At 43.4% G+C, this 13,625-nt stretch overlaps 1 protein-coding gene across 20 annotated transcripts in view; it reads left to right on the top strand.

Annotated features, from left to right (window-relative positions):
* chl1b (cell adhesion molecule L1-like b) overlaps positions 1-13,625 on the top strand; it is a 79,760-nt gene that overhangs the window by 59,977 nt on the left and 6,158 nt on the right. For 10 of the 20 annotated variants that reach the window (XM_026168932.2, XM_026168927.2, XM_026168921.2 and 7 more), the window contains 8 exons: positions 172-376; positions 545-667; positions 4,938-5,117; positions 6,322-6,351; positions 7,140-7,211; positions 9,500-9,607; positions 9,767-9,928; positions 10,309-10,440. In XM_026168932.2, the coding sequence (XP_026024717.2) occupies positions 172-376; positions 545-667; positions 4,938-5,117; positions 6,322-6,351; positions 7,140-7,211; positions 9,500-9,607; positions 9,767-9,928; positions 10,309-10,440 (1,012 nt within the window). The remainder of the gene's footprint in view (positions 1-171; positions 377-544; positions 668-4,937; positions 5,118-6,321; positions 6,352-7,139; positions 7,212-9,499; positions 9,608-9,766; positions 9,929-10,308; positions 10,441-13,625) is intronic. The other 10 variants (XM_026168934.2, XM_026168935.2, XM_026168936.2 and 7 more) reach the window with 8 other exon arrangements.

Raw genomic sequence — 13,625 nt, forward strand, 5'->3', positions numbered from 1 at the left:
TGTCTCCTTTACTGGTGTCCAGCTCAATGTTTTCTTGCTTACAGCACCAGAAAAAAAATCACACTAACTCAGTCAGCATTCCTTCACACATGTACATATGTATGATGTTCAAAGTTTGATATCTTGTAGGCACTGCTGAGGATGTCTCTGTGTGCCTCCTTCCTGATGTAGATAAGTTGGTGGCGTCTGCGCAGTCTGGTGGACTCAAAGAAAAGTCCCGGAGATAAACACACGCTGGCAGTCCCCGGGGATAAGAACCACGCCACGGTACCAATTCTGACGCCCTTCTCCGAGTACAGCCTCATCGTCATGACCTTCAACGGGCGGGGCAACGGCCCAGGCAGTCATCCCGTCAACTTCAAAACCCCAGAGGGAGGTAAGATTGTGGAAAAACAGCATGGAGTGTATTGATTCACAACTACTGAAGGGAAAATCTAATAATAGCCAAGTAAACTGGGTTGCAGAATTTGACTGCTGTGTGTGTGTGTGTGTGTGTGTGTGTGTGTGTGTGTGTGTGTGTGTGTGTTTGTGCACGCCTTTGCAGTCCCAGAGAAAAATCATGATTTCAGGGTCACAGATGTACAGAGGCACACTGTCTCTTTGGCCTGGGAGCCGCCGTTGGAGCCTAATGGGATTCTCATTGGCTACCTCCTTAAGTACCATCTCAGTACGTATCCCTATTCCTCATCCTTACACTTAATCAACACACATATAATGGTGATGTTTCTGTATTGCTGTGAGAAGATGATGTGTTTTTCATCTTGTGTTTAATAGAGTTTACCCTCAGCTTGTACTCTGTAAAGAAAACAAACAGGCCATCTATTGCTCTGACTGCATATCGGCTTAACTGTTTCAAACCTTATCCTCTACACAATACTGCACTGCAGACAAGTATGTGCAGTACCTGAACAGTTTCTTGGGAAAAGAAGTGGTGATTGTCTAACCCATGATCCTTTACACAGAAAGAAGAATTGCTGCTCTGCTCTAATAAGGCTGGGGTCAGAGTGTGTGTATAGGAACCATGTCAGGGTGGTGTCTACTGGCCTGTGTCATGATCACGGCTCGGCTAGTGCTGAACAAGGCCTCTGAGTCACAGTCTGTTAAGGTCCGGTTTTACTGACCCCATCCTGTCTGCAGGAAACGTCCTCAGCGTAGCTCTGTCCCAGGGGACATCATCCCTGAACACATCCCACGTGTGCACACACTGTGCTGTCCTTAAATAAAAGTCATAACGAAGCTAATGACTAACTTCCAACAACGTCTTAGTGCTGCATTTCCCGGCTAATTGAGTTTGATTTGGCGGCAGCACAAAAAAAGGACCCAGCGTCACGCCGTATTTCAGGAGAGGACGTTTTCATTGTGCCACAGCAATAAAGCTGATGGACTCTTTGAAGTGTGACTTTTTTCTTTTTTTGAAGTCCCCTTGAAGGAAGTCATGTGTGAAACGTTGAGGATAATGCAGCCAGCTGTCAGTGTATCATCAGTGACACAAGTCATCTCAAGCTACGGCGCAGCTGTTTAAGACTATGCTCGTCTTCACAGCAGCCTTTAATAGCTTCACATTTCACCGGTTTCACAAGAGGCCCCGTTGTAACACACTGTTTAACGCAAGCCGGATCGACGCTGGGTTTAAAACACTTAAACTAACCTGCTTTGAAATAACACGTTTTTAGGATAAAGCCTTTCGATGGTGATATCAGCTCGTGACTTTATCTTTAACTAGTGCAGTTCCCCTTTAGAGGGAGAGTAACCCAAATTTACAGATGTCCCTTAAATCTTTCCCTTAAATCATGAACCTGCTGATTTGAAAAGAGGAGAGCCTGAAGGATACACTCACTGAATGTGTCCGTGTGTGTGTACCTGTTCACTACGTGGCCGCAGGTGTGTCTATGTGTGTGCGTGATCCCCTCCCCCCCCCCTCACAGATTGGACATCTGCCACTCTAGGGGAAACACTGATAACAATTTTTTGTTAAAATACCCAATCTGAAAACTGCACAGCCAAACAACCTCAAACTCTGCTCTGCACTTTCTTGGATCCACTGCAGTACCACTGGCAAATTTGAAATGGAAAAAATAAACTGTCGGCAGGGGAAAAACATAAGATCTAGTTGTGTGGGACACACACCAGGAGATGTGGAAATCATAAACATTTTCCCTCTACCTGCAGTCAGTAACAAGTTTTTATCAAGTTCTTTTCTGAATCACTTAAAGCTTGTATGAATGTAAAGACTGAGTAAAGTCACCCTCATAACTTGAGTGGGTGGCATATAGTCACATTGCCTTAAAGAGCTGTTAACCCGCTCTAAAGCCCGGGGCATCATATGTCAGTACAGGCTAAACACCCGTCTGACTGTCTCTCAGGGAGCTTGACAAGGCAAAGATAAGATTGTCATAAAAGTACAGATGGGCGCTCATACTCAACCTGTTTTGTCATATTGAAGTCTTTAATCCTGAGTACACAGATCATTTCACTGTTATGCACTGAAAATCCACTCAAGGCTTCATAAAATATCCACTTTATTTCCAATTATATGTGATGCAGATTGAGATAGGCACATATTTTTGAGCACTTAAGACCGTTCCAGTGAAGTTTGTACTGCGTTGAACTGCTATATCGACACGAGTGGGAGTTAAAAATGACCTTGGCTATAAAACTGTCTGTTTTTCTCCCATTTGAGCTAAACTCACACTTGCTGTCAGGTCACATTTCAGTGCTGGAGAGTCTTGGTTTGCTTCACGCTCCTCAAGGCCAACTGTGTTTGGCCCGCTAGGATGAAGAATATTTGGAAATATTGTTATTTGTCATTAGTGGAAGCGCCAAAGTCTGAAGCCTTCAGCCAGTTCACTCCATAAGATCATACGGACCAGCTGTCAGGTCCGAGTTTTGCCGTAAAAGTGAGAAAGTAATGCCACCGCAGGGTGGAAACATGATGCTTGTGGCCTCTTTTTTTGTACCAGAGTTGATTGCATAATATACTAAAATTCGAGTGGTTTTGTCCCTGGAAATAAAACTGAGCAAAAAAACCAAAAAACTAAAGCAAATCAGGATGTCTGATAACAGCGGGTGGCATCCAGGCAAATAAGAGAAGCAGACCAATACATTCTTGTCATTGTTTCTGTTGCCTTCTACCTGAGAGACGTGGCACCTCTTTCACAGCAAAGGTCACCTCAACACCTGCTGTGTTTGTTTTTGTCACAAAGAACATGAATGCCACCTCCCTACCTACTGGGCTGCTTTACGTAGTGAAAAATGAGATCCCATCACAATGTAGGCAGAGAGCTCAAACAACTTGCAACCATAAATTAGTGGAGCACAATTTTCTTTTTTGTTTTGTTTCAGGGTTTTTTTTTTTTTTGTTAATGGAGACATTATAGAGAGATTAATCCTGAAAAAGCAAAGAACAAGTTGCCTCTTTTTTTTAAAGCCCAAACAGGAAATGTACAAACCAAAATGACAAGTGACATTTGCTTTTTCTTTTCTTTTTTTGGCAGAGCTGAAATGTCCTGTGATTGTCAGTTGGAAGTATTTTGAAAGGCCACTAGAGAGTTCCCCAAAAACAAGGCACAGTCAAACATTTCACTGTGTGTCAAAATACTGGAGTCATTCAGTCAAAAGTTAAAAAATAAAATAAAATAGAAGAACAAAAAGGCATTGGGTACAAGGAAGAGCAGAGTATGGGATAAGAGGGTAACGACATTATGATATCAATCATATCAAAATTAAAGAAATCAAAATTCTATATGTATGGATAAACTATCATGACCAGAATTATTTTGGTATAGACATTATATTTTAAGAAAAGCTGGAAAGAATGGTTTTCTAATGTGGAGGCTTAGATGCATGTTCATGTGTGGTCACATCAGTAGATCAGAAAAGTAAAGCAGGTAAACAAATATGTTGTCACTAAGACACAAACTTCTTTGAGTTTCATCAGGCTGTATACAGCGTGCACAAGTACTTCCAGCAGAACTAATTGCTGACACCTTTTGGAGATGGGAAAAAACAATGTGGGAGTGTAGTACTAATATAAAGTATGCTGCCTGTCAGGCAAAAACACCTCTTCAAATGTAAAAACAAACTAGGTAAGGAAGCTGTGTTTTCAAGGGACTGAAATCTGTGAAACAAGTGTTCTTACTATGGTACATGTATCGAATATGAAGACTCTGCATAGTTACATTGTATGATCCTTACTGTGTATGAATTTAAAATGAGTGAGAAAATTCCTCTCGCGACCACAAGCTGTATATTAAAGGTGGATGAACCAGATGCAATGAGCAGCATACAGGAAGAACGTGCTGTGTTTTGGACTATTGGAGAACATGGAGAATTTACGTTTCTGTCACGACTAGTTGCTAGCCTGTACTGACCTTTGTACATCTGTGCTGCATTTCTGAATATAAAGCGTGGATAGCTATGGCAAGTTTTTTACCTTGAACCTGCAATGTACTCCTGGTAATTGGGTCGGATTGAGGTCAGATCACAGTCACGTCATAAACAAACTGCTCTGGACCAACCCGTCCAAAGTGTCTTGATTACTGTGTTCACGTCTGCACAAATGAACCACACCAAGGTGTAAAACGAACCAGAATCCAAGTTAAATGAACTTGAACACCACAGGTGTGAAAATACCCTAAAATAACTACCAACGGTTTCTCGTTGAGAATATCCACATGATCATCAGCAGCAAGACACAGCAATGTGAGGCTTCACAACAGGACTTCTCTAGCCAGTGGGTGAAGTCACAGTGGCTAAGTCTGTATGTTATATAGAGGCTATGCTTAATACACTGTAGGTGCAGACAATCCTGATATTTTACAGTGTATGTAATGCAGTGTAAGTATAAGAGTTTTCCCTTGTTGTTCCTTTGCCTTCTGTTAGGTGACTGTGACAAAATACTTACATTTACGTATTTTTTTTCCTTGCCTTACTTCTAGTCAATGACACAGAAGAAGTGGGACCACTGCAGACAGTAGATATTAGCAAACCTGAGACCACCACGTGGATCCTGCGTGACTTGGAGCCTTTGAGTAAATACAAGTTCTACCTGTGCTCCTGTACCACGGTGGGCTGCGGGCCTGACGTCAGCGACGAGTGCACCACCACCCTGGAAACAAGTGAGTGCTTGAAGGTCCAGAAAGCCGAGCCGATCGGGCTTTATGTGTGCGGATAAGCTTGCGTGGGCGTGGGGCTGGTTGAGCGTGGCGCTTTCTCAGTGGGGGAACATTGGGAATGCGGAGGAGCTCTGAGGAGCACAATTTGCTCTGGTGAACCGAGGCTAAGCAAAGCAGGTGACAGAGTCATTTTACCATTTCGATGTGGCATTGAACTAGTGCAATATGATATAAGCCTGAGCAGCCAAGCTTTTCATATCTCCATGTAAGTAATTTTTGTGGATAAACAATTTCATATGGCTGCAGTGGAGGTTTTCATTTGTCACTGTCATGAGAGAGCAAGTGCTTATTGATTGGACAGAGAGCGTGAGCTATGAAACAATCAGCTGAGAAAGAAAATTGCTTTGAGCAGAAAGGAAACTGAAGCTTTTATTACTGAATTGTGCAATCATGAAAGAGTTGCCGGGTAAGTCATCATAATAAGCCAGCTTGTAACATGTAATCTTTGCCTTTTAATTACATATCATTAGTCGAGGTCCACACACCATACTTCATCTGGCTCAAACTCAAGCCAAGCTCCTGTGATTGTGGTCGGTGGTACGAGTGATTGAAGCAGGAAGCTTTTTGCAAGTATCACTAAATGCGCTGTAGTCATAAGAAATAAGCAGGTGGCTCTTTCAATACAAATGGACAAGAAAATGAATGTAGTATGTCACTCAGGCTGTGTTATGTAAAAGCAGAACTCTCAACTTTGAAGTGCAGCACAGGTGATTAATATGCAAGCGATTACTTATTGTTTACTGTAAGAATCCTCACAATCACAGAAAGACACTTAATTGGCTCTTAGGGGTTGTTTATTTGCATGGTGGGGAAAAAAAACGCCGGAGAGATGATTACAGGAGGAATGGCTCATTTTATATGTATTGAGTTTTGTCAGACTATTACATGTGCGGGGGAGAGGTTCAAGGTCTGCGCATGAAAGCTATTTGTGGTAACACCTCCATCACTGTGTGCATACGTGTGTGTGTGAGGGTTTGTCTTAATGGTCCTCTGCTTGCTTTCACATATGCCACTAAAATAGTGCATTGCTTTGAGATGTAGCTTTGATCATGCAGTGTGTATTATAAATGTGCCTGTGAATGTGGACGTCTGCTTAGCCATGCAATGCTTGTCCCTTCTGTCTTTTTTCTTTTTTTCTTTTCTGCAGCTTCCATTTTGGCTCCTGCTGTTGGCCTCAGTATGTAGATCTGTTTATGCAGCAACTGTGGCATGTCATATGTACACATATAGAGAGCGTCAAACTGCTCTGAAATAGTGATAGAATAACTTTCATGTTAGTATGACATGCTCACCATTTTGTTTTTTAGTAGTGCTCGCATGCTTTTAGGTTTAGAAATATGGATGTGTGTAGCTGCTGTAGGGCTGAATAAATCATTGGGACTTGACTGTCAAACATTTGGACACTTTTTATTTGTCCTATGCAGAAGTTAGCAGCCCTAAACACTCAGCCTCTCTGCACATAATTGACCTTGTCTGCTGTTTGCCCTTGCCATCAGCAGAGAGCACTCTGATGCCTCCTTTCATTAGAAAACCGTCAACTTCTTCTTAGATAAAGTTTTGCAGCTTCCTCTCTAATAACAATTGGTAATGAGTAACCTAATTATAAATTCATATTAATCTTGGCTCATTAGCAGCTGTAAACGAATATTGACTTTTCTCCTAGCAACGGCAGGCTCGGTGCAACAAGCTGGGGTAATAAATGATGCCTTAAGAGCCAACCGCAGTAAGAGCATCAGACACGCCACGAGCTCGTCCCTTTTTCTTTCTTTTTTTGGACTGGAGTAAAAATGAAAAGGCACATCTCAGAAGTGTGAAATACAGTTTTGAAACTCTAGATCGTGTTTCAGATTGCATAGTCACTAATTTTAGAGTGTACTTAACAACAGCATGCATGCTAACAGTAGACGATAGCACCTCAAGCCCTTGCCCCAATTGATAACCACAAGGTCTGTCTTTTCTTTTCAGGCAAGTCAGCTTCCCCCTCACCTCCAAGCACTCCAAAGTCCCCTGTGACCAAACCCACTCGTTCCACCATAGGTAGAGCCACAGCACTTTCTGACACAGCAAAGCCTTAACCGTACAGCATCGACAGCAAAGGCTGAGGGATAAATGCAGAGGAGCATTGACTATTATAATGTGATAGCATCTTCAGGAATTTTTTTTCAACTAGTTTGTAATGTAAAATGGTAGCCATATTGTACTGTAAGCTTTCATTTCTCTGCTACACCACCGGGAAATCTAGCATACTAGATCTATATCCCGATCCCACAGTGTGGCAGTGGAGTGCAGTCACTTGAACAGGACAGATATGTCTAATTGTAAGTGATTGATTTGTTGGGCCCCATTCAGCCCTCTGTGTGGCAGTGTATTGACCCAGCAGTCACCTGACATTTCCATGTAATCTTCAACTGGGTAAACAGCAACACACCTCTGGGACAAGAAGAGGTCCGGGGACAGAGAGAAAACAGCAAGGAGAAACATCCTCCTGAGCCATGCAGAGAAGTATGAGCTCATACTGGGAGGGTGATATTTACAGGACACTGAGATAAGTGGAAGCTGTTGAAAGCTCCTGTATCAGAATATTTTCTGGTCTCTCCTTATTAAAAAAAAAAGATTTCTGACTTTGAAGGGGTATCTTCCAGGGCATTCGTTCCCTGCTGGGTGAGCAGCTGCTTTCTGCAGAAGGTAATAGCAAGCTGAGGAACATGGTGACAAAACACGGCAGCAAGCCTCTGGATATTTTTAACTCAGATTGTCTATGTCAGTCGAAGTCATCACACACTTGCAATGACTAGAATTGCTATAGCTGGTGACTAATCCATCAACATTAGTCAGAGAGTGTCATTTGCAGTTGTTGGGATGGACAGCCCAGACACAGGTGTTCTTGTGAACTGAATTATCACCTGAGCAAATAAAGCACCTGAGCTTGAGGCACAGATGAAGATTTGCATGTTTGCTGTGGTGAAATGAAGTGGATTGTGCTTTGTTGACTAGCTTAGACAGCTGCTGTCAAAGCACACGTTTCCCATACTAATCATGCTCATCAATTACTGTTTTTCCCTCTTTCTCTGTTTGAGGATAAGAAGGATAAAATCACCTTGATAGGTATGTCTGAGGTAGATGAAGCTAGAACACACAAAATATTTTCACGGACCAGCCTTTAAGGTGTCGCGGATAATTACAACAAAATAAAATGATACGACCAAGACAAAAACTGTGATATTTTGTAAATATAATAATAAACGCAAATTCACTGTGTGTAACTTTATTAGCAGCGTCCTCCTGAAATGTGCCAACAACACTGAGAGTTGGCACATTTCAGGAGGAGCATTTCCTCTCTGCGCCTTAATGCTCTCTGGTCACTATGGTAATGCGTAAACATTTCTTTCAAAATAAGACACACAACTACAACGCGGGAAAAGACCCAGACTCGGAAACTGAGTTAATGATAAAAACCCTGAAAATTTCACACCCGAGCCTCAGCTTTCGGCCCGGTACCAAACGACTCACGGACCGGGCGTTGGGGACCACTGCTCTATGTGCACACACTTGGCGACTGTGGAGAGGAAGAACTCCCCTTTAACAGGAAGAGAGCAATAAAAACTGGATTTGTTTAAGCTAATTATTAATCTGAAAACTTTGTGAATTAATTCACTAAATTGAATTAAACACTGAAATATTTTTTTCATTCAACATTAAAGCTGAAAAAGCTTTTCTGCTTGTTGAGTTTCTAATAATTTGCACTTTACCTTGAGTTACCTTGAAAAATGCCCAACATTGTCTGGCTTCAGCTGCTGGGATTACATTTTTTTTGTTTGTTCATTGATGAAATACAGAAAGGCAGTGACACCGGTTTGGCCAAAAACTGTTTTTTAACACTTTAAAACTTCCAGGACTGTGAAATAACCATAATAAATCTCAGGGGGAAAAGTGTCTTATTAACATGTTATAGGGCTAACTTGACTTCATTCCCATGTTTCATTCATTTCTGCTTGTGTGAAATGTCCATCATGCAGCAGTCTTTGGTGTTAAATCGCTCTTCAGGTTTTAGTAGATTGCCATTCAGCTTTGCAGGCTCCACCTGTGGTTCCATTTCCCTATCCACATTACTCTTGTCCTGTTGTGAGAGTGACCCAACGTCCCCTTCTGTCAGACATAATTGATGCCTAGTGTTAGGAAGGAGCACGCTTGCCTCTTCCTTAGAAAGCATCCTTTATCCTGTAAACACACACGATTGCTAACACTTTGATCTGCTTTGTCCTCTACTAACCCTTCTCTGCCATTTCTCCATTTCTTTTCCTCATCTCGTCTTATCCCCCCGTCAGTCCCGACCCTGTTTAATGTTAGCTCTGCTGTTAGCGACAGCTCTGCAAATATCAGCTGGAGATCTGGAGGAGAGCATGCTGAGTTTTATATCACATATATGAACAACCGTAAGCTCAATCTCTGTTGGTTTATGAGTAAAGTAGAATGAAACAGTAGGTGACACATCTGCACCTTTGTGTCTTTTCAACCATTTCTACATTAGATAAAGGTGGTTGTGTGTTTTCATGTGTACTGACACACTGTTGATTATTCACTCCTCTGCACAGGTGAGGGTCACTGGAAGATAACAGAGGCCTTAAACACCTCTAAGACTTTCCACATCATTGACGGCCTTGAACCTGAGACTGAGTACACTGTGCGCCTTATTCCTAACAGCCGGGTTTATAATTCTAGTATATTTGAAGATGTTATCACTACAGGTCCAACAGGTGAGGAAGGGGACAAAAAAATGGCTTAAAGTATGAAAAAAGCAGAGCTAATTTACCTCCCTTTTAAAGAAAAAAAGAACAGGTGCAACTCGCGTGTCCTTGAACGGTGACTCAGGCTGCGATGTGTGGTCGTTTACGGTGTCACGAGGATTTAATTTGGCTCACTAAGAAGGAATTACATTTGTACAGCGTTCCTTACTTGATTAATTAGACAAGCAGGATTAGCTGTTTAATATTAATATTGGAGCGTTTCCATCAGCGGCGCGCCCTGCTGCCTGCTGCCTTTGCATCAGATAGGCTCCGTCGATGTAAACATTCAATCAAGTGTCCTGATGAAAAGGCCAAGGCGAGTCAAAGTCACCCAATATTGTTCTCCTCAGGTCTGGCCAGCATTCACGGAGGAATATCTACCAAGGGCTGGTTTATCGGGCTGATGTGCGCCATTGCTCTCCTCACACTCATTGTGTTGATCGCCTGCTTTGTCAACAGAAATAAAGGAGGGAAGTATTCCGGTAGGTCCTCACTTTACAAGCACACACGCTCATCACCTTCCTTGAATACTAATTGCTGCTCAGAGCATCATTATAGTTCCATTTTGTTGTTTGTTGACATGAAAAAAATGATCAATCATCCCAGAAGCCATTACCGGAATATGTATGATGATAGTTTTCCCCTTTTTTTTTGTTTCCCCGGCCATTATAATGCAAATTTATACATAAAATAGGCTGCTGAATTGAAAGAAAAATAAGCATTTGTACTGTATGACCAGCATTTGAATTTTGCATTATTTTTCCAGCCAACAATCTAAACAAAGTGCAGAGCCCACAGCGAGACAAAATGCAAATGCTGCACATGAGCAGGCTGCATAGTGAATAGTGACAGAAGCTCTGTGGTATCTCAGCACTAGTCCTCCTACTGGGGACACGAGAGTCCTTATCAGCTTTATTATTCACGGCTAATGGCCTTCAGGTTTGTCGTCTGGCCAGCGATCGTTTCACTCGTCAGCAGAAATAAAGAGCGAGATGCAGCTCTGTCCTTTGTTTCCTCATTAAGTTCTCATTAGCGACAACCTTTTCTTTCATTTGCCTGAGCCATGTGCTTTTTTCCCTTCTCCCTTCCTTCGCAAAAGGAAAACATTTAGATTTAAAAACATAAACCAAGGCTTCATTTTTTCCTCTTTAAGGAAAAAAAGACCCCAATAAATATAGAAATTTATACACACACACACACACACACACACACACACACACACACACACACACACACACACACATATATATTATATATATATATTATATATATATATATTATATATATATATATTATATATATTATATATATATATTATATATATATATTATATATATATATTATATATATATATTATATATATTATATATATTATATATATATATATATATATTATATATATATATATGTATGTGTGTATAAAAAAACAAAAAAAAAAACACCCAGCACGCCCCTGCGGGCGGTTTATCCTTCAAGCTCGGGTCCTCTACCAGAGGCCTGGGAGCTTGAGGGTCCTGCGCAGTATCTTAGCTGTTCCCAGGACTGCGCTCTTCTGGACAGAGATCTCCGATGTTGTTCCCGGGATCTGCTGGAGCCACTCGCCTAGCTTGGGAGTCACCGCACCTAGTGCTCCGATTACCACGGGGACCACCGTTACCTTCACCCTCCACATCCTCTCGAGCTCTTCTCTGAGCCCTTGGTATTTCTCCAGCTTCTCGTGTTCCTTCTTCCTGATATTGCTGTCATTGGGAACCGCTACATCGATCACTACGGCCGTCTTCTTCTGTTTGTCTACCACCACTATGTCCGGTTGGTTAGCCACCACCATTTTGTCCGTCTGTATCTGGAAGTCCCACAGGATCTTAGCTCGGTCATTCTCCACCACCCTTGGGGGCATCTCCCATTTTGACCTCGGGACTTCCAGGTTATACTCGGCACAGATGTTCCTGTACACTATGCCGGCCACTTGGTTATGGCGTTCCATGTATGCCTTGCCTGCTAGCATCTTGCACCCTGCTGTTATGTGCTGGATTGTCTCTGGGGCATCTTTACACAGCCTGCACCTGGGGTCTTGCCTGGTGTGATAGACCCCAGCCTCTATGGATCTTGTACTCAGAGCTTGTTCTTGTGCTGCCATGATTAGTGCCTCTGTGCTGTCTTTCAGTCCAGCTTTGTCCAGCCACTGGTAGGATTTCTGGATATCACCACCTCCTCTATCTGTCGGTGGTACATACCGTGCAGGGGCCTGTCCTTCCATGATGGTTCCTCGTCTCCCTCCTCTTTCTTGGGTTTCTGCTGCCTGAGGTATTCACTGAGCACTCGGTCAGTTGGGGCCATCTTCCCAATGTATTCTGAGATGTTCGTTGTCTCATCCTGGACTGTGGTGCTGACACTCACCAGTCCCCGGCCCCCTTCCTTCCGCTTAGCGTACAGCCTCAGGGTGCTGGACTTGGGGTGAAACCCTCCATGCATGGTAAGGAGCTTTCTTGTCTTTATGTCAGTGGCTTCTATCTCCTCCTTTGGCCAGCCTATTACCCCAGCAGGGTACCTGATCACGGGTAGGGCGTACGTGTTGATGGCCCGGATCTTGTTCTTACCATTCAGCTGACTCCTCAGGACTTGCCTGACCCTCTGCAGGTACTTGGTGGTTGCAGCTTTTCTAGCGGCCTCTTCATGGTTCCCATTTGCCTGCGGGATCCCCAGGTACTTGTAACTGTCCTCTATGTCTGCAATGTTGCCTTCTGGTAGTTCAATCCCCTCAGTTCTGACTACCTTCCCTCTCTTTGTTACCATCCGACTACACTTCTCCAGTCCGAACGACATTCCAATGTCATTGCTGTATAGCCTGGTAGTGTGGATCAGTGAATCGATGTCTCGTTCACTCTTGGCATACAGCTTGATGTCATCCATGTACAGGAGGTGGCTGACAACTGCTCCGTTCCGTAGTCGGTATCCGTAGCCGGTATCCGTAGCCAGTCTTGTTAATGATCTCACTGAGGGGGTTCAGGCCTATGCAGAACAGCAGTGGGGACAGAGCATCTCCTTGGTAGATCCCGCACTTGATGGTAACTTGTGCTATGGGCTTGGAGTTGGCCTCTAGTGTTGTACGCCACATCCCCATTGAGTTCCTGATGAAGGCTCTTAGGGTCCCATTGATCTTGTACAATTCTAGGCATTCCAGTATCCAGCTGTGGGGCATTGAGTCATAGGCCTTCTTGTAATCAATCCAGGCAGTGCACAGGTTGGTCAGTCTGGTCTTGCAGTCTCGGCTGATTGTTCTGTCTACCAGTAGCTGGTGTTTTGCACCTCTGGTATTCTTGCCAATTCCTTTCTGTGTCCCGCTCATGTATTGACCCATGTGCCTGTTCATCTTAGCCGATATGATGCCTGACAGGAGCTTCCATGTAGTACTGAGGCAGGTTATTGGTCGGTAGTTGGAGGGGACCGGTCCCTTCTTGGGGTCCTTGGGGATCAGGACCGTCCGGCCTTCAGTTAGCCATTCCGGGTGTCTCTCGTTAACTAGCAGCTGGTTCATTTGTGCTGCCAGGCGCTCGTGGAGTGCAGTCAGCTTCTTCAGCCAGTAGGCGTGAACCATGTCGGGCCCTGGTGCTGTCCAACTCTTCATACTGGAGACCCTTTCTTGGATATCTGCCACTGTGATGGTTAC

The sequence above is a fragment of the Astatotilapia calliptera genome, chromosome 5, assembly GCF_964374335.1.
Source record: "Astatotilapia calliptera chromosome 5, fAstCal68.1, whole genome shotgun sequence".
Classification (NCBI taxonomy): domain Eukaryota; kingdom Metazoa; phylum Chordata; class Actinopteri; order Cichliformes; family Cichlidae; genus Astatotilapia; species Astatotilapia calliptera.